General features: G+C 41.3%; 1 protein-coding gene across 11 annotated transcripts in view; it reads left to right on the forward strand.

Moving 5' to 3' along the window:
- ST3GAL6 (ST3 beta-galactoside alpha-2,3-sialyltransferase 6) overlaps positions 1 to 21,280 on the forward strand; it is a 42,911-nt gene that overhangs the window by 11,215 nt on the left and 10,416 nt on the right. For 6 of the 11 annotated variants that reach the window (XM_048294010.1, XM_048294015.1, XM_048294008.1 and 3 more), the window contains exons 2-8: positions 8,439 to 8,538; positions 9,282 to 9,362; positions 10,627 to 10,704; positions 12,814 to 12,917; positions 13,975 to 14,038; positions 19,811 to 19,906; positions 20,303 to 20,489. In XM_048294010.1, the coding sequence (XP_048149967.1) occupies positions 8,450 to 8,538; positions 9,282 to 9,362; positions 10,627 to 10,704; positions 12,814 to 12,917; positions 13,975 to 14,038; positions 19,811 to 19,906; positions 20,303 to 20,489 (699 nt within the window). In that variant the 5' untranslated portion in view covers positions 8,439 to 8,449. Of the gene's footprint in view, positions 1 to 5,641; positions 5,683 to 5,715; positions 6,645 to 8,015; positions 8,235 to 8,438; positions 8,539 to 9,281; positions 9,363 to 10,626; positions 10,705 to 12,813; positions 12,918 to 13,974; positions 14,039 to 19,810; positions 19,907 to 20,302; positions 20,490 to 21,280 lie in introns of those variants that run through there. The other 5 variants (XM_048294013.1, XM_048294012.1, XM_048294011.1 and 2 more) reach the window with 5 other exon arrangements.

Genomic DNA, 21,280 nt, shown 5'->3' on the forward strand with positions numbered 1-21,280 from the left:
TCTGTGTTCCAAGTACACAGGAGGAAGAAGGAGGGAAAAGAAGTGAAGTGTGTTGATGGGAGGGCTGTAGGTGGTCAGGACAGGGAAAGCGTATGGAAATGTCTGTTCCTTCTTTCTTGTTCTCCCTCATCTCAAGGCACAAAAGCAGGCAAGAAGATGAGGCTGTGGACTTCGCTCTTGATTGTAATTATAGGCAGTGTTTCTGGAAGTCTGTGATACTTACAAAGCACCAGTTAGATAGGAATCCAGTAGTTATTATTCTCCTTCCCCTCAAAGGCACAAGTTGGATTTGGGTCTATCCAGGGCTGACTTTTAAGCTTAAGTTAGCAGTGTTTAACTGTGTGTCCATTATTGGAATGAGTCCTAAGCCATCTTGCAACATGAAAGAATATTGTTTTCTATCTTGGAGGGGAAAAATAATTAAAAACAGCACTTACCAGATGAAAAATATCAATCCAGTTATCTCTTTTTTGTGCTTGCAGTTTTAATTGTGTGTCTGCACCATGCCATGGAGCCTGCTGTCACCTTGAGCTGGTGCCAGGGATCCACATTGCGCTGTGCTAATCAGCCAAAATACTAGCTTGGATCTCAAGGGTGGCATAGCAACCCTGTGATAGCCCCAAGCTGGAGGTGACATGTTCTGCCTCTCAGCAGGGCTGAAGAACTCAGCCTCCGACAGTTCACTCAATACTGCTCTTCCTCGAGGGCCATTTCAGTGGTACCTAATGCCCGTGCTCCCTTGTGTTTTGCTCACCCGGATTTTCTGGCAGGATGCACTCACTGGTTGATACTTTGTGCTTCTGTTTTTCATCTGTGGAGCTGGTATTTCATGTCAGTTAGAAGTGACGTGAAATTTTGCATCAGTAGGCCCAAAAGTGATATCTCTGTGAAGCAGTGCACTTAATTGATTGTGGTACCTCAGAGAACAGGATCACAGCTTTTTTTTTTTTTTTTTTTTTGCACCCAAACTGGGGCCTGTTTCAGTAAGTTTTAAAAAGCTTGTTAACTTGACTTAGGCTTGTCCATGTGCCATTTTGCTCTCCAAGAAACAGGCTGATGAGTGCGTGCAGCCTCTAATTTCTTTCTGATTCTGCTCCCACTGTGGGGTACATATAAAAGCTTCTAGGTTCTCAGGCAGAGGGAGGGAACAGGAGTGAAAAGGGAGTTACACCACTGAACAGATGATACCTTATCTAGTGCAGTAAGAACAAGGGAGTCTGAGCATGGTGATGAGACTGTAAATCAGGACATGCAGGCCTTTTGCAGCTTTTGCCAAACCCTCTGTGTTGATGACATGTTGTCTTGGAAGGCTACAAGCTTGTGTTTTTTCAATCTTGTTTGATCTGATGAGGTCAGAATATGTGGGGCTGGAGACAAGGTTTGGAGGGCTGTGGGTGCTGTATTGTCTGTTGTGCCCAAAACACAGAGACGAGCTGTGTTTGTTCCTGGGCCTGCCTGCAGCCTTTGGGAAGGGAGCTAACCTTCCTCTTCCACCAGATACGCTGTCTAGGTAAATTAGTATTAGAGGAGATGAAAGTACAGTAGATTGAACTGTACTTGAAATCTTCATCAGTATCCTTTAGCCAAAGGATATGCTTGTGTGGGAAGAGTTGCTGAGATTGTAAATACATCTGCAGTGCCACACAAGAGGGAAAGTGATGCAGAGGTCTTGTAGACTCGGTACAAAAGCAAACTGAAATAGTGATCATAAGTGAAAAATACCAATTAAGTCGCTTTTTCCTTTTCCTTGGCCCAACGGGCAGTTATGCACTGAAGAACGAAATACCAGTGTCCATTATTGAAAGACAGAAATGGAATAAAGGAATCCTGAATTGTCCACAAAGTAATAAATGTATTGCTGTCTCTTGGGGTACAGAATATGTTTCACCATTAGCAGGATGGTGAAGGGAAGGGAGACAAGCACTTAGGCCCTAAAACCTATCTATTGCAGCCTGTCTTGAAATACTGCACAAGGTTAAAGATGGGCACAGCTCTAGTCTCTGTCTCCACAGTAAATTAATGTCAACAGAGGCTACAGTTCTGGCTGTAGGAGCTGATAAAGAGCAAAGATTGGCTAAATGTATTGAGCACCTCTGCTGCTGTGATATCATATCTACTGGACATCATTGCTTGCTGTTGGGTACTTGGAGAAAAGGTTATCTTGCTGTTTCTTTTCAGGCTTGCTGTATTTGGACAAAGAGGAAATGATAGGGGAAACACTGGAAACTTTCTTTAACAGAGAGAAGTTGTGTTTGGGGAAAGACAATATTTTTTTTTTTCCAATTACCTGCATACTATGGAAGTGAAATGGGTAGTTTGGTGTGCTCTTGGAGAGGAAGAAGGCATCAGTTGTCACAGTCAGCAAGTTGTTCCTCTACTGCTTATACCCATGTTGTTGGAAGAGATAAGGGCAGAAAGTGTCTTATCTTCCAGTGCAGGGAATAGCTTTAGCAGCAGCTATGTATATGTGCGGTGTGATGCTGGAAGATCTTAGTGACATTTTGATACAGTAAAACCTTAGGTTTTTTTAGTGTCATGATTTGTACAGGTTTTCAGGAACAGGAATAACTGCTTTGGTTTGGTGTGGGGCAGGAGAGGTTAACAAGAATCTTTTCCAATTCTGATGACGTTAAATATACAACTTCAAAACCAAGTCCAAGTTGTTGGAGAGTTAGAAAATTAGTTTTAATTCTGAGCCATTTTGCAAGGATAACCCAATACCTCTCGCTTAAACAATATTTCTGAGGACAAAAGTTTCTTAAACTAAAATCAAAAAGAACATTGGAAATGATGAGAATTTCAGGTGCATGGGAATGAGGGATGGTGTTAGACTGACTCAGCCACTTCAGTACCTCTTAGACTGTGCAGCAGCGCTTTGATGTAGTCTCTCTGCAGCATTCCCTTCCTGAAGAGGGGGGAAATTAATGAACAATGAAATAATGCACATACTTAAAGCAAGAACTGGAAAATGAATGGTGAATAGTATTTAGGTTAGGCAGAAGAAATACATACATATTTGTGCCATAACGTGCTCACATTTTGACAGCTTGAGAAAGATGATGATGTGAGAACTTCTTCCTCGATTACCGTCTTGCTGCATGGTTGTTTCACCAGGCACATGCTACATCCTGACCAAAAGGAAGCAGTGCTGCAGGACTGGTGGTCACAAGCGTAAACCCACAAAATATTGACTACATCTTAAAAATCCTGATGTTTCTTTTTAAACCTTTATTAGGCTTTTACGTGCTTTTTCTGCTGTCCCTTTAAATTTCAAGGTCTGCTCAAAGCATATTTTCAAGTTCACTTCCTCCCCCACAACTACAAGGGATAGGAATCTGAGGTCTCAATGAGCTGAAATTTTCAGGCTGTCACTTAATGGCAGCAGCAAAGAACTTACATCGTCTTGTGACAGTTTATGGAGATGAGACTGTTTTAAGCTGCATAGTATTTAATTTAGTAGTAACCACTTTATAGTTAAATATTTATTAACTCTGCTTCAGTAGTAGTGAAAGGTACTTCACAAAATAAGTAGGACGCATGCAAAAGCTTCCTGCATTGTGCTATTAACACTACTAATTTTTAAGGAAGAAAAGAAGGAAGGCTTACAAGCATCATGAAGGAAAGATGATGATAGTGTGGTCATTTGATTGCTCAGTCCAACAGCTGTAGATTCCTGCAGGGTTTATTCTGTGGCAGGACTGCATCAACCGAATGTGTAAGTTGGAAGATAAACAGAGGCTCTGGGATAGTGGCTTATACCACACTGTACTAGAATAAAGACTAATTGTAAGGAATGATCGTGCCTCTGTCAAGGATGGGGGTTCCCTGCTTCCACCAAGGGAAGAAAATATTAGCCTCAGGTCTTACATAGTTAATAGATCATATACCCAAATGAGTCTTTCTGGTGGGTTCATGGGAGCTTAGGGGCATCTGTCTGTCAATAGGAGATGCAGGCTGATCTCTCAGGTCTTCTTAGTACCATAACAGAGTCAATCTTGTCTAATTTTGTAATTGTAACTCTCTTCTCTGGGAGAGGTGGGAAGCTGACCCACAGAAGTTAGCTTAGATTACTGTTAAAAAATGCCCATCAGTTTTTTTCAACACTTATGCATCCCATTGCTTGCTGTCAGAAAATTGACCAGCTGTCACCATGATCATAAGGCATGGTCATACTGGGTTCCTTGTTCCTTTCATTGTGTAGATCACTGTAGGACTTTTAAGAAAGTGGAGGAAACTGAATAATTGCGTTCCAGTTTGTCTTCCTTGTTTTGCTTAACTCTCACTAACATTGACCTAAGGGAGGGAACCATGGCCTCTGTCACTTGGGTTGATGGGCTTAAATCAATATGCTGGCTCTTGTGTTGAAGTAAATAAACTAGAACGGAACTGCTGTTTTCCACCTGAACTGTGCCTTCTCAATTCCCTATTTTTTTGCATCTCTTACTGTGGGAATTTTCTAGTGCAATATTTGCATAGTAGGAGTTTGTTTTCCTTTGATTAACTTTCTACAATGCTCAGCTGTTTTAAAATAGGAAGGAAGAGCTGGAAGATGCTGTCACCATTAAAAATGCACCCAGAATAATTTCTTCTGTAAACAAGGCAATGGTTCTGTTTACTAAACCAGACTAAGAAAGACATTCTTCTTAGTGAAGACTTTCTTGGCTACAGTACTTTCTCTCAAACACGGAATGAAGCCAGGCACTGGGGGATGGGATGGTGAGAAGACACATAATTAAAGACCATTTTATGTTTCTAAAGGCCAAGTTAGGTACGCTCTTAACGATGGGTTGTTTGGAGATGGGGTGGACCCATTATCACATGTGTGCCAGGCTGAGTGTCCTACATAAAACACTGGAAGTTGTTACAGGTCTCTTATGATCCTGTTTGAAGAATGATGCTGACTTCTGTTCTCTTGTTTCAATGATTTTTTTTTCCAGACTGTATGAATATCTTTGCAAATACTTTGCAAGTGGAACAGGTTTTTTTTCTCTTCTGTGAATAATACTGTTATGAATAATGTTTTTGGGTTTTAGTAGATCCTTTATGCGCTGCTTTTCTTTGTCTTGTCTTTTCTCTGTTTTGTAGCTTGGTCTGACTCTTCAGCAAGGTTTTCTTACATGGAAGTCAGCAAAATCAGCAATTTAATCAGTCGCTAATTTAGCTACTTTATCTGAAGAGCTGGTTTGTTATGTTCTGTTTAACTGAAGTTTGCATTGATTGAATTAGGGAGTAAAGATAAACACTTCAGTGGGATGTTTCACTTTAGTGGGATGTTTTGGCAAACCTTTTCAAAGCAGGAGGGGGTAAAAAATACTAATAGTGAAAGGGAGAAACTACTACAGAGTGCAGTGTGTTTTTCAAGTAAATGAGAGCATCTCTTAGTTTGGAAAAGATCATGGAGTCCAACCATTAGCCCTGCACTGCCAGATCCACCACTCAAACATTGTCCTCAAGTGCCACATTAGACATCTTTTAAATACCTTCAGAGATGGTGACTCAACCACTTCCCTGGGCAGACTGTTCCGTTCCAGTACTTGACAACCCTTTCAGAAAATTTTTTTCCTAATACCTAACCTAAACATCCCTTGTTGCAACTTGAGGCTGTTGGCTGTTTCCTCTTGTCCTGTCACCTGTTGCCTGGGAGAAGAGACCGACCCCCACCTTGCTACAACCTCATTTCAGGTAATGTGGAGCATGATAAGGTCTCCACTGAGCTGCTTCTTTTCCAGACACTTCACCAGCCTTGCCCTTCTCTGGACTCGCTCCAGCATCTCAGTCTCTGTCTTCTCCAGGGCCCAAAACTGAGCACAGGGTTCAAGGTGCAACCTCACTACTCCTGAGAACAGAGGAGTGATCTCTTCCCTCATTTCGCTGGCCACACTCTTGCTGATCCAGGCCAGGATGCCATTGGCTTTCTTGGTCATGTGGGCACACACTGGTTCATGTTCTTCCAATGCTGACCAGCACTCCCAGGTTCTTTTCTGCCAGGCAGCTTTCTAGCCACTCTGCCCCCAGCCTGTGGTGCTGAATGAGGTTGTTGTGACCCAGACAGAGGGGTTCAACTTGGCCTTGTTAAACCTCCTCCACCTGGCCTTGGCACATTGATCCAGCCTGTCCAGATCCTTCTGCAGAGCCTTCCTGCCCTCCAGCAGATCAGCATTCCCACTCAACTTGGTGTTACCTGCAAACTGACAATGTGCACTCAATCCCCTTGTCCAGACCATATCTTTTCTTTAAAAATATTCATATTAAGGCTGAGGCCTGGGAACCCCACTACTGACTGGCTGCCAGTTGGATTTAACTTTGTTCCCTACCCTGCTTGGGCTCGGCCAGCCAGCTTTTTACCCAGTGGAGAGCACACCCATCCAAACCACGAGCAGCCAGTTTCTCCAGGAGAATGCTGTGGGAAATACTGTCTAAGGCTTTACTGAGGACTCTGTATACAACATACCATACACAGCTTTTCCCTCATCCTCTGTGTAGGGCACCCTGTCATACAAGGAGATCAGACTGGTCAAGCTGGACCTGCCTTTCATAAACCTATGCTGCTGGGCCTGATCCCTCAGTTGTCCTGTATGTGTCTTGTGATGGCACTCCAGATTATGAGCCAGTTGCTGTTAATGACACTTGACTGAGCCCAGTAGGTGAGTTTTCCTCTATTTTTGCAGTTTTAGGGAAAGACTCTCACTGAATTACTGCAAAAACTTAGAGATTGCTCTAGAAGTTGGGAGTGACTGTCTAGACTAAGGTGCAGTGACCCTTCAAGTAGAGTCAGGGGAATTGGAGCTGAAGGGAGGCAGTGCTACTTCCCAAAGAGGGTTGAAAGATTGGAATTGCAACAGCTGCAGCTTATGAAGTATTTCTTCCAAAACAAAGCAGGATAGCCTGTAGGATACTTCAGGTTGATAGATTCTACCTGGTTCATTGCATGACTTTGTTACTGGTAGATACTGTTTTAAAACCACTCTAATGCTACAATTAAATTCTGGTGAAAGATATGCGTGGAAAAGAATAAGGAAGTAGTGGGTTGTTGCACTCAAGTAGTGGTGACACTGTTGGGTACTTCTTCAGGAGTGAAGAAATGTGAGTGGCAGCAATTTGGTTTTCAATTTCTAATAACAAAATGGCTCTCTAGTAGTTTCTTGGCCTTCAAAATGAGTTATTAGGATATTACTAGCATAAAGCATATTGCTGTAAATCACTTGGACTATAGCCACCTTGAGTTTTCTTGCCTTAGAGCTGGTTAAAGTAACAGCAACTCTAAAGACTAAAAAGCAACATGGACTTTAAAAAAAAGAAAATTAAAAAGGTATAAAAACAAGCCATAGAGGCCAAGATTCTCCTCTTGGAAAATGAAGTAGTATGTTTGGATATGGCTTGTTTTGCTGGACAGCTGTTTGTTCAGTTCACTTTAAAATACAGATAGGCAAGTAGGTGTATATATGCATTGTGTGCTTTGACTCTGCTTCCCATGATGGGGGAGAAGTGAAATACTAGAAGGCTGTACCTCTCAAGTAAATTTCCACAGTAACATGTGGCTGGAATGGCTATTTTGGACTTTCACAAGATTAACCAACAACAGTTCATTCATAGCTACTGAAAAGGCTGCTCACTGTGTAAGATGTGAGCAATACAGGACTTGATTTTCCTTCAGTCTGTCTTGCCAGATACGTGAGTTCCTGATATTTCTCTGTTTTTCTTTCACTAGACTGTGCAATGAGGTGCAAACTCTATTTGAAAAATGAACACTTTCTCTGATGTTTTTCTATAGCTTCACAAGTTCAACAGATGGGGTCTTAACTTTTCTTCCTCACTTTGTAATGTGTGAAAATAACATTTTTCTGTTGCTTGAGCAATGAAGTTTGGCTTGTGTCAGGAGCTGAAGAGTGTGCAGGCATAAGCAAATAGTTTCAGTGCATCTTTAAATGTCAAAACTGGACTTTTAAGAACATTCAGCAATCCTAAAAAAATTAGTAGAAATTTGTGACAGCTCATACCCTGTTCTGTTTCATCAGCATCAGCCTATCTGCGTCCTGCGCTGTGCCAGTGCTTGTTTAACTGTGTAATTACGGAAACTGATAGTGTGTGGCACAAGGAGCAGGAGAAGCACAGGTACCTATAAAGGCCAGCTGGTTTCTTTGGGCTGCCAGTGGACAGAAGAGAGTTCTACTCTGAGATGTCTTCAGAGAGAACCTAGAATGAACCCGTGCTTCTGTGCAGAGTACACACACATGGTAAGTGCAAAGCAGCATTCATCTCCTGACACTGGGTCTTTGTGTGAGAATCCAAAGTGGAGCGATCACCTGCCAGACTTGTGGTGGTAGAGAATGGCTGTAATAACAATAACTTTTATGTAGGTTTCCAGATGCTTTAGAAAAAGTTCATGTATTAATTCATCTTGCATTTCAGTTTCTTGTTTTGTTTTTCTTGTATTTCAGGTTTATCAGTCATGAAACGAATTCTCCTGGTTTTTATCCTGGCTGCTGCTGTTATGTATGGTATCCTGCATGGAAATCTGTGGAGAAATAACCTCTACTGGTATGGTGATGGTTCGTTCATTTAGAGTGCAGGCACCTCATTGGCTGTATGAGAGATGTGGCTCTGAGTTCTTGTGTTGCTCCATAAGTGTTTACTAGTAATCATCATAAGTGATTACTACTCTGTGTGTGTGTTTTGTGGTTGGGGTTTGTTGGTACTCTGAGGGAATCAATATGATCGTTCTGTCCTGTCACCTGTTCTCTTGTGTCACTTTCAAACATAGTAATTAATTTGAGCCTGGTTGTATGGAGAGGTCAGGACCTCAGTTCAGGTGAGGAGATACATGAAATGCAGAAATTAGGTGTCCACATCTCCCTCCACCCCATGTGGGTTTAGTGTTAGTTGTTCCATTAAATGTCTGATAAGTGACGTGAGAGAGGCCTTCTCCACACATGGGAATAACTGCAGGTGCAGGGAACACCTTTTGAAAAGCTGAAATTTGTTGAGGCCTAGCAGCAGCCCTTGAGGGCAGTGAGCCTTCACTGTCTCCAGGCTCACAGGACAAGTGGCTTGGGACCTAAAATTCAGGGCACTTACTTGAAGAAGTTGAGTTTCCATTGGTGTTCGCACAGCTGTGACCAGGACTGACCAGAGCATTATGAAGATAAGTGATAGTTTTTAAAAGTAGTGGTTAATGTGCTCCTTTTATCTTGTTTATAGTATGCAAATGATACAAATAGCTTTCTGTTGTGGTTTCTCTTTACAGAAAACCACAATGTTGTGTGACATTTCCCTTTTTGCAGGATTAGCTTTTATGGACAGACTTCCTCTGTGAGGGCTTCTCCTTCCTATGTGACTAGTGGAGTTACAATCAGTTACAATCAGTAAGTTCAGCAGTTGAGTATTTTTGTGATGGGGTTGGTTTGTTTTGTTTTGTTTTTGGACAGGTGGGAGGGATTGAGGCTAAAATCTGTAGCCTTTGTCCATAGGCTCCCTGTTCAATTGTACAACTGTGTCCAGTGGCTGTTCCTGTTACGAACACAGTGGTAAGCTGTCTGTCAGAAAGGAATTTGTCCATGTCATGTTTCCAGTGTTTGTTTAATGTTTATGGCCATTTCCAATAACTGTCTGTAACAAGCAGTGAATTGTTGGAAGGACATTGGCTTAAAATTTTCAAATCCATGCAATTCTGAGTTATACCTGAATAAAGTTAGCACAGCTTGGAGGGCAACTTCAGTGCTTAAAACTTACTAAACCAGAGGTGTGTTTCACTTGCCATGTTCAAGTGCATGTATAGGCAGCTTTTGTGCTTGTGACTTCCTTAGATTTGTGGGACTAATGAGCACCTATGCTGAAACTTGAAAGCAGACCTCTCTTCTCTCTGAAGCTATCCTGCAAAATGCCATCTGTGAGGCTGATTCTGGAAAGCAACAAGGTGGCCAGCTGACAGATTTCACAGGGTGCTTTCTCAGTGTCAGTACTCACATAACAACTTGAGGTTCCAAAAATCAATTAACCTTAATGGTCTCTTTGGCTTGTGGTTCTAATGTGGTGATTTCATTCTTCTGTTTTTAATGCAACCCAGAGGCACGTGTTGCTCGCACTGAACTTTACCTTTCCTTCTGGGCTTCATATTTGTGATTAATTGTGCTAAATCTCCCAAGTCGGGGATGTGCTTAGAAGTGCAAGTCTTAGCCTTATTATGAGAGGAATGACTTATCCCCAAAGAATCTCATTTTCCTTAAAGTGCCCTATTTCCTTCTCCAAACAAGACTCTTGTCTCCTCCCTGAGAGCGATGGGGATGCCATGTGGAATGGCTGCAGGGGTGATTGAGCCCAGGAGTCTTGCTTTTCTGGAGGTGGGCCTGAGTTCTCACTTCTGATTAAGCCTGCTTTGATACTTGCTGAGCAAGGGAGGTCACAGCCCCCTTGGAGCAGCAGTGAGAGATACAAGCCTTTACTAGTAAAAGTAATTATGCTGCAATAAGAAAGTTTCATCTTTGTAACACAGAGGCAGGGAGTAATGAAATATTGGTGTGATCTTAACTCAGTAATCAGCTTTTACTGATTGATTTGTCCAAGTGTCCCTACCTTGTTTATGCTACCCATTCCTGGTTTTGCTATTTATTTGAAATTCTTTTTTTGCAGGCTGCCACCTACAGCTGTGGAGAGGAGGAATGCGTTGGACACTTGTCTCCTGAAACCAGCATTTGAATCTTTACTGGGGTGGGTCTTCTGTGGGAGTTGGGGGGCAGGGAGGGGAAGGAAAGGCTGTGCTGATTGAGGTAGAACTGGGCTATTTACACATTTTGAAGCAAATGTTGAGTAGCACCCTGAGAAAGCTTGGAAAGATTAGGCCAGGTCCTGGCTGAAGAAGTCTTAAACCTCTACACAGAGACACCATGGCTTCTTTTTTTCCCCTGGTACTTTTTGTATATTAAAAAGCATGGCTATAATTTTAGTGCTGTTGCAGGTTTTAAAGCACGTGGAAGCATATTAACTCTGTGCCACCCAAAGCAGACTTGTAGTCTTTGAGTTTTGGTTAGCTCTTGGTCCAGTGAGGTGGTCCTGATTCCCTTGCCCATGGATTGTGCCCAAGCTGTCTGTGTGTTGGGTGCAGCAGGGTAGCTCTGGTGTTCAGCAAAGGGGCAGGAGTGGACTCAGAGGTACACAGCAAGAAGAAAGTACATGCACAGCTAGGACAGAGTCTCACACCTTTGTGTAGCTTCTTTATAGAGACAGTTTGCATGAGCTGAAGATCTGTTCTGTGCACTTTGGTTATAGCCTGGGGAGGTTGAAAGGATTTCTAACCTCACAGAATTATTTATTTGAAAGGAACTAGAGCTGGAAGAGCTAGAATTAAGAATCTCTTCTCAGTAGGTAAATTATTTATTATGTCTAAGCTTACCAGCTGCTTCTGAACAGCAAAGCAAGGTAATAAATTTAATGTGGGTATTTAGTGCATCATGTCTCAAAGCTAGCTGGTCTTGCTTAGTTAAGCTATTGCACATTTCTCGGTGTGTGGGCTGTAGTGTCTTGTTGTTTGGGGTTTTTTCCCTTTTTACTGTTAGTATGTTCTGAATACATAGAGCTTAAAGAATGAGGGATTTGATTTGGGAAACTGAAAGAGAAGGTTTTCTTAACAGCTATTAATATTCTTAACAAGCAAGGCATGTGCTGACTGGGGCGTTTTATGATTAACATTAGGTTTTCTGGTGACTGTATACTTCTGTGTTAACATTTTAATCTAAGACCTAATATGCAGGATCATGACAAAGTCAGCGAGTACACTGAGTGTGTGCATAGTTAATTCAAAGGTGAAGCCAAGGGCATGGTAGCATGTGACATGTTTGTGTCTGCTGTTCACTCATTTTCCTGGACTTGGCACTAAGGCAGTAAGAGTCCCTTCCCTGCTATGAGAGATCCCTTTTCTGTGCTTCCTGTTTTTCGACAAAAAAAGTGACCTTTTTAGCCTGACACTTAAAAGGGATCATGCCATCATGTTCTAGTTTGCAGGAAGGATGTGCTTTTGAGGCAAACCACCTTGTGATCCCCACATGCCGTGCTTCTCATCCCAGGGTGGCCCTGGTGCGAATACACTGGGATTCTTTCAGACATCTGCTTAAGCCAGAAGATGCACTGCAGGAGCACAGCCCATGTGCTGCAGCTGCTTAGGGGTGGGACCCTACTAGGGTTAGTCCAGAATATAAAATACCCAAGATGCATGTAGTGTGGACATCAGAACTCCATACTTTTTTGCTGCATGGATATACCTGTGTTGCACCCAACAACTTACTGATGTCAACGCAGTCATATAGTGCCACTTGTTTGGAATAGGAGAGCAGCTCAAATCAGGAGATGGTATTTTCGACTTAAAACACCTTGCTTCAAATCCTGTTCTTGTTTATTAAATTGCCATGTACAATAATAACTCTTAACTTTCCTTGCTACCTGTATAATGTACTTTTCAAACCTGAAGTTATTCACTGTCTTCCTGGGTTATGTATTCTCTTAAATATGTGGTCTTGTGGTGTAAGCTTTCAGTCACACAATTGTAATGACAATTCTAATAAGTCTATATAAATTGCACTAATAGACAAGTCTTTTTGCCTCACTCTTTGCCTGTATTTTCTGTTACAAGGTCTTCCCCTCTTCCATCATCTGCTTGCTTTCCCTGTGTTCATGGATTTTCTTCTTTTAAAAATGGATGATAATATGATAAAAATTGTAATAGTAGGATAAAAAGAGCTTTTTACAAAGCAGTTGCATGACTTACTGGCTTATGCAGGTATATCATTTGGATTTTTGACACTTCTTCCTTTTTTCCTTCATCAGTGTTGACAAAATATACCCGTTCCTGTGCGCTAATGATTTTATCAGAGTGGCAGAGTTCCAAGGGAGCAATAAGTTTGAACTACCTTACGGAATAAAGAGAGCAGGTTTGTGTTTCCCATGTACCTTATTTTAAACAGAAATACCTAAATGGCTTGTAAAGCCACCTGAATCTCTTGGATTTTATTCCCCTCTTTCTTTCCTTTTCCATGCAAATTTTACCTTTTTCTGCTTCTCCTCCCTGTCAAGGGGTGGAGAGTGAGTGGCTGTGTGGCACTTATTTGCCATCTGGGGCTAAAGCACGACACTGAGCGGGCTACTCCTGCCAGGGAAGGTGTCACAGGAGCTGCAGGGGGGAATTGATGACACTGCCTGGTTGCTGGACCTGTGCAAAGGGTTTGCTGGCTCGTTGCCACTGCCAGTGTTGGTCAGGGCAGAGTAAATAGGGCCAAACACCCTAAGGGCTTTAGCCACCCTTTTGGAAAGCGTTGTGAAGTCCCAATTTCAGAGCTTTTAACACTGAACAGTGCATCTTCCTAGTCTGGCCTTTAGACTTCTGATTTGCCCTCCATCAGTGGTAACAGGGATGGTGCATTTTCCTGCACTTTTGGGGTTACATTGAGGAAAACTACATTTGGGAATGAGTTGATCTCTCCTCTGAGGCAAATTGAGTGTCCAGCAGGAGCCTGTCCACCAGGGTTGGGCTGGGAATGTGCCTCTGTCCAGCTTTGGACAGGCTGGATTGATGTCTTCTCCCAAGATCCGTAATGCTGTTACTGTCCCTGGCTATGTAGGAACCCTCTTGTGTCAGCTGAAGGTGGGTAGAAGAAAAAACAAAGTCAGTTAGGATGTAGGTCTTGAAAATTCTTGCAGTTCTTACTTACTGTAACTAAGTTCTGTTGGTTTTTTTTTTAATACAAATCTCAGGCTGTTTTCTATTTTGAGGCAGAAAAAACTCAGAGAGGAGCTCTGATAAATTTGAATTTCTTCAGCATCATTAGTTGATCTGTGGCCCTGAATTCTGAGTGTTCTTACTTGGAGGCTTTTATGCACAGTGCATATAAACTACGGTGTGTAAAAATACTGTTTTCAGGGTGACACACTTACTTTTGTATTGGTAAATACTGGATGTTTTTATTAATCTTGTTTATATTTTCTTTCTAGAGCAATTTTTTCGTTTAGCCCTTTCGAGACTGCAGAACTGTGGCCTTTCCAATGAAGAAGACAGGTGAGATGGTTTATTTGCTGCTGTTTCTGCTAGTTGCATTTTTAATTTTTGTACTTACCTGAAAAGGAATGTCTGCAGGATTATCCTGAATACACTCAAGTTAGTCAGGACACGGATCAGATTGGCGGGGTCCGAGCAGTGTGTAGCTGATTGCAAGGTTTAAGTAGGCTTGGTTTTACACTTACGTAGCACTAGCGTGCAAGAAAAATTATTCTCTGAGAGAGCTTCCACTTAGAGATTTCCTTTTAGAAGTGTGTTAGAAATTTGCCAGCTGAATGCAGTCCCATCTTCCTGTAGTATCTTTTACACTCAGATTGAATTTGATCTCCTCTTGCAAACTCAGTGTAAGATGGGGAATATTTGAGATAAGCAGGTGCAAACCAAGGTCTCCTATGCAGAACAAATCTTGGGCATATCCCTGTGCCTCTGCATCTGCTGGCTGCTGCACACCCTTGTTCCTATGTACGTTCAACTTCCTCTCCTCGTGGATGAGGGAGATCGAGGAAGACAGGAAAGGCTGGCTGTCCTTTGGGGAGTAAGAAGGGTGTGGCATGGAAGGGAGCATGCCTTAGGTAACTTGCTTCCCATGGATTAGATAGATTAAATTATATCAATTACATTAAAGCTCTTGTTGGAAGCCACATCTGCCAGGAGGTTTGGTTTGGTTTTGTTTTGGAGGGTCTTTGTGTTTGTGTGTCTTGTTTTTTGTTTGGCTTTGGTTGGGGTTTTTTTGAGGTAGTGTAGTAGGGTTGGCAAGTAGACTAAAGTCCTGTGTTTACAAAGTGATGCAGGTGACTCCTTAGATTTGCAGTCTAGGAAATGGGCTGACAACCTGACAGCTACCATGTTAATATACAGTCTTCTTAATAGAGTTGAACGCAAATGAGGTTGGCTGTACTTGTTTCTGTTTTTTAATTACAGAGATCATACAAGATTGCTGCTTGAAGCCAAATGGCAGGATCACATTTTAATTAAACTTGGGTGGAATATGTTCAAACCTAAGAATTTGTTTTAATACTGAGTTGTGGTTTTTTTTTTTTCCCCTACTGTACTCCTTCCTTTCTCTGTGTTTAGTCTGTTTCTAGGATGTTCAAGTTCAGTCTTTAAAAAAAAAAAAAAAAAAGGAAAAAATTAAAACTCCGTATTTTGTATCAAGAGTGTGATAATGGGGTAAGTTTATACAGAATTGGCTGACAGAAGCTGCTCTTTTTTCTGGAGAAGGACAGTGCCAAATGTTGTATTAGAAATTCCCTGAAACCGTAAGTTCAGTGCTGTCATTGTTTGTGCTGTAAAGCAGAGATGTTTGGACCTTTTAAATGGAAGTGCCTGTCGTGTAGGTGATAAATAAGGAAATTGGTATTTATCCTTTGAATGTAGAGTCTGAGATGTAGATATGGTTAGTAGTTCTGGGAAGTAAGCTTCATTTTATTGAAAGTAATACGCTTCAGTGGTACTGAAGCAAAATGAGAGCTGTTACTATTTAATAGGCAGTATAAACAAATCAAAAATACAATGACTTCATACAATATATTCTTTCTAGGTCCATCAGGTTTTGTGTACAGAACTCTTAGGGCATGAATCACTGTAGTAGGGAAGAGTTTTTATACATATATTTCACTGAGATACAGTGGCTTTTAACAGTGAAATGCTTTGGGAATTAATCCTAACAACATTTTCCAGTAATGCAGAATTATTAGGCAGCTCTGTAATGCTGTTGTCCGATTCAGCCTTCTTGGCTGAATAGATTTCCCCTATAAACGTTTTTTAAGGCAGACAAGTATTAGGCTAGATAAGCACAAAGCCCATGGTGCTTATGTAGCTGTATTTGCGTGCAACTTAGGTAAATCTGTACAGAGTGAGCTACAAAGGTTTTTTTTCCAAACAGTGTCATGTTCCAAACTTAGGTCGAGTTCTCACTGTGTAAAGGTCTAGCTCTCCCAAAGAGTTTGGAAATGAACAGTGTCACTGACTTCAGTTCAGTTGTGACTTTAGTTCCTCACTGAGTACTCTAAGGATTCTGAGCTCAACAATTCTTACAAATGCATTTGCACAATCCTGAGTCAACAAAATGTGACCTCTGCATCCTCCTTTCACCACATAACCTCTAAGGAAATAATTTGCATTCTTCAACTGGCTATGGGGGTGTGTGTTAAAGGAGCTGAAGTTGAGATCTTTTTTTTTCTTTTTCCACTGAAACAGAATTTCCACAGAATTGTGGAGGATGCAAACCTTTTGACCTCTAAAGGCTACATTTCCATTTAGCAATATTTTTCTTTTATAGACTAGGAAAATGTTTCTTTTAGCATTTCACCATATAAACAAAATACATAAGCCTAGGCCTGGCCTTGAGGTTGAGGATCTTGTACTCCTCCTGAATGGAGCATGGTTTGAGTGACTACTGCCTGCAGACACTGGAGATCAGTTACCACGGTGTTTGCATTGGGATCCATTTATACTCTTAGTAGATCTCTGACACATAAAGGCAATCCTTTTGTCACTCAAACCTTTCCTACAGCTATTGTTAGGCCAAGGTCTTAATATTTTTCACTGGCGTCAATACTGTGCTGCTGATCGTAAGCTGAACGTCTGGACACTGCAATCTGTTACATTTTGCTTGTAGCACACCTGATATTGTTTAAGGATATATGAAATAATTTCTCTTCTTGTCATTTTATTTACTTGGAGAAAGGGTGAGTGTTTGGGGTTGTTTAATTTGAAAACATTATGAAAAGGAAATTTAAAGTAGTGAGGTTGGTAAAATATCTGGGAGTAACAGTCTGCTGAAAATTGGTATGTTGACTTCTGTGATCTGTAGTAAGTACAGATCAGTTTATTTAACTTAAGAATCTTTAAATGCAGTTCAGCCTAGCTACATATTTTTATCTCTATGTCATATGTTAGTTTTCTATGATACTGTGTTGTTTTTTTACATAAACAGTTCCCCTCCCTGCTTATTTTTGTTAGTGGACTCTGTACTACTGTGGACTTAGATTTAGGATCATAACTGAGGACATTTGAATACTGGAAGGGGAAGGGGAGGAGGCAGTTCATTAACAGCACATTTGTGCCAGACTTCCTGTTTGAGCCAGCCCACTTTGAGCCTGACAGAGATTAAAAGCTGGTTGTTTTAATTTGTTTGACTATACTCACGTACACTTCTTCAGAAATATTTGATCTACTTGTTGACTTTATCCATTTCAGAAGTTGAAATACTAATGTTCGATTCTTTATTGGGTATTTGATGGCAGCTGATAACTTTGGTTTTGAGTATTCATGTTATGAAGGGCACTGTAATTCAAAAACTTAATCAAACTTCAAATTTCACTCTGTTGTCTGTCCAAGTAGTATTAGTCAGCTTTTAGTCATAAGCAAAATCTCGTTTGTATTCATCAGTAAGAAAAAACAGCTTGGATTTGACTTGAGAACAGCGACCCAACTTCTGTAGCTGAGCAAACCTCAGTTGCTCAGCTCTAAAGTCTTGTTTTATTTTGCCCTCCCTGCCGTGTGTGTCCTGCTGCATCATGACTACAGAGAGGAGAAAGCTCTTAGTTGTATGTTAGAGTGGAAGGCATTATTTCAATTGCTAGAGGTTACCTTCGTGAAGAAGTGTCTTAAATCACCTTTTAGAAAAGCTGAAAGGTATATAATAAGGAATTACTGTAAGTTCATCTACATGGAACAGAAAAAGCAGTGCCTCCTCAAAGTAAATGCCAGGGACATGATACAACCGTATGCTAATCTTGTGCTTTTTTCCCCTCTCCCTCACTCCACCTTCATCACTTACTGATCACATTTTTTCATCCAGTTTTCCTTTTTCCTTCCTTACTTTGAGTTCTAAGCTATAGCTGTAAGTAACAAGGTATAATTCAGGAAAAGGGCAACTTCTGTTTTCTTACTCCTGCTGTAAACTGTAAGAGGCATGTGTGCATCAGCCTGCTTTCTTAAGATACTTTCAAACCAGGTAGAAAAATTAAATGGAAAATGAATGAGCAAGAGGGGTAGAGAGGGAAAGGGTTTAGGGGTGTAGAGGGAATGAGTATACTGAGGACAGGATGGTGTAACAGGTTTTCACCCCTCTGATTTCCAAGATACCAAGTCACATGATTTATGGTATTAGCTGGAAGTCTTTTTATGAATGCTTGCCTTCTACTAAGCTGCTCAGGAAACAGTAGGGAAAGGTGTGCCAGCTTGTTTCATGTCACCCAACCCCGAAAGCTGCATTTAGAGCACTATATATGTGTGTGTGTGTGTGTGTGTGTGTGTGTATGCATATACACATATATATTTAAAGGCAACTATCTCTGCAGATGTTGTTAATTCTGTAGGAAATGCAGGGAACTGCTTTGTACTTTAAGATGTCGCTCAGTCTTGGCTGGAACTGGCTGTTTTCATGGATGTTGAATAATAACTCTCAGCTGAAAAAAAAGGTTGGACTGTTTGAGGAGAAAGACATTAATTAGTCTGCATAAAGTGCCATGCTGGGAATTCAATACAGGTTATAGTGGTTTTTGGGACACAATTTTGGTGTCCTGAAGGTAGAGCAAGAAGTGGCATAGAGCCTTTTTCTTACTTGAAGAAAGAACCAAGGGAGTGGGGTGTTACTGTGAGGTGACTCATCCTCAGTGAACTGTGAGCCTGCTTGTGTCTGAAGAAAATACCAACATTTTTAATTTCTCATTGTTCCTGCTGCAGCCAAATTGAATGGCTTTTGCTCTAAACAGAGAGACGTTTTTATAACAAAAAAATGATGTGCTTACTCTGAAAGGAGGAGTTTACAGTCTTACATGTTTGATTTAAACCTTCCCTAAAAAGGCAAAATTACTCGAGTAAAAACCCAGAAAGCCTATTTGTGAGCCCCCCCTTTCTTTTTTTATTTAACACATTTTACTAACATTGAAACAAGACAGTAGAGAGCAAAATAGCATTGAGAAAACCTGTGATAACTTTGGAAATCTTACCCTGAGAATTTACTTTCATAATTTTAGCATCTCCATAATACCTTTCTTGCATGCTTTTTATCTCTGAATGTATTGTAAATTTGAAATTACTGTTTTGATTTGATGTAGTACAAGATCTTACTTTTTAGCACATGATATTTTATATACCTAGTGGTGTAATTTGAATCTGGTTATCTGAGAATGCAACTTTTAATCAAGGAATCCATCTTGTTACATCATGACAGCATGCATGTCACTTGTTTCAACGTGTTTAGACAGCACCTTTTAAATAGAGGGAGGAAAAATCCACACCATATTCATTTGAAGAGCTGTCGTGTCATGGGCTAAGGTTTTTCACATGATCAGTTAATAGGCCTGTAAGGTGAATTGTGAACATAAATCTTGCTGCTTTAGCTTGTGTTGGAGATGTGGAGTTGTACAATATTGCAGAAGCACCTTAATATTGAGTTAGCTTTTCCAGACATGCTTTGTCCTGGCTGGTTCCTCCAGACTGGGACAAGTTTGAAGGACTGTGGAAAACAATTTATCCAATGGCATTTGTATCACCATCTGGCTAGGTGATCTTAAACACCAAACCACTAGAAAAAGGAGATGTGTAAAAACAGTTTCACATGAGAGAAGCCAGTTACTGACTTAGTCAGTCCCTGAAACAACGCTTCTTTTTTTTTTTTTTTTTCCCCTGCTTTGTAGGGGCCAAGGGCTGTAAAAGAAACAGGACCTCACTTAGAAAACAAGACAATTAACATGCAGAAGTATCATTAATAATATGAAGCCAGGGAAGTCAAGAATATTAAAACTTCTCTTTGTTCCACAGCATTGCCTGTCGACGGTGTGTCGTGGTCGGTAATGGAGGAGTACTTCGAAATAAGACATTAGGGGAGAAAATTGACTCATACGATGTCATAATAAGGTAAATGCTATCTCCTTTTCATTTTGTGTACGTGGAGCAACTGGTAATTGTCCAAGGCAGGTACTCTCTCTGCCCTTCTCTAGTTTTTGTGTTGGAGCCAAATCAGAAGGCTTGCTTTCTGCTCAAGTGACACACGGTAAGCAATTATGTGATTGTATTCTAAACCACCTTGGCAGAGTTCCCGTATGTGCTTGATCCCTCTGAGTTTAGAGGGTGAGTGCACCTGATAATTGCTCATCTGCTATGTAATGTGATAAGTAAATGCTGGCCTGCTAAGCTTTGCTGTACCCAGACACAGTGTCTGTCCCGCAGACTAATAATGCGTGTGGCAGCCGCTGCACAGTAGGAACATGGGCAGGGCAGTCGCTGATGTCTCTGTGCCTCTGTCCTCTGCAGAATGAATAATGGCCCGGTGATAGGGTACGAAGAGGATGTCGGGAGAAGGACTACTTTCCGCCTTTCTTACCCGGAATCCATCTTCTCAGATCCCATCCACTACGACCCTAATACCACTGTTGTTCTCATCGTCTTCAAGCCACGGGATTTGAAGTGGCTTTGGGAGATACTAGGTGGTCAGAAAATAGTGAGTTCAATTATTCTTGCGCCTTGGCTCATCTTGCCACACATCTCTCATGTGAAATACGTGTTTGCTTTTAACAGTAGTGCTCCTAGCTGAGAGGAGCACTGGATCTCCTCCTACTCAGTTTATTTAATATCCCTTTTCCAAAAATGCTTTGTTTTCTTTCTAATGCACATATTTGGTTAGTTCCTCACCACAAAGCAGTTTACCTCTGGGAAATATGTTTTTGTCCTCTCCCTAGTGTTGTTTGATACTTTAACATGCATGCTCCAGACATTTTTCAGATTTTACCCTGTGCACTTGGAGGAATTGCAGAATAATGTTGAAAGTGATCTCTCTCAGGAGGTCTTAAGTCCAAAATCTTTTTGAATCTTCTTCATTCAGGGCCAAGTTTAAAGCCGGGTTCTCAGGGCATTGTCCAGGTAAATTTTGTGTCTTTCCAAGGATATTTCTACAAACCCTCTTTCAGTGCTTCAGCACTGTCACAGGAGAGAATTTCTCTTTCTCCTCTCACTGTGTGCCTCTGAGAAGAGTCTGATCTCTCATCTTTCTAAACCCCTTCCAGATAGTTGAAGATGGGCTGAACAAACCCAGCCTCCTCAGACCCTTTTTGTTTGCTGTGAGCTCTGGCCCGTTGGCTGTTGTAGCGACCTTCTGCTGTTTGACACACTCTCTTGTGCAGAGGGAAGCCCAGTGTAGGATTTGTGGGACTGCAGAAGGGCAAAGTGCTTGAGAATGGTAACTTCTGTCTGCCTGTTGTCTATGCTCATGCTCATGTGGCCAGCACGTAGGGA

The sequence above is a fragment of the Corvus hawaiiensis genome, chromosome 2 (genome assembly GCF_020740725.1).
Source record: "Corvus hawaiiensis isolate bCorHaw1 chromosome 2, bCorHaw1.pri.cur, whole genome shotgun sequence".
Taxonomy (NCBI): Eukaryota; Metazoa; Chordata; class Aves; order Passeriformes; family Corvidae; genus Corvus; species Corvus hawaiiensis.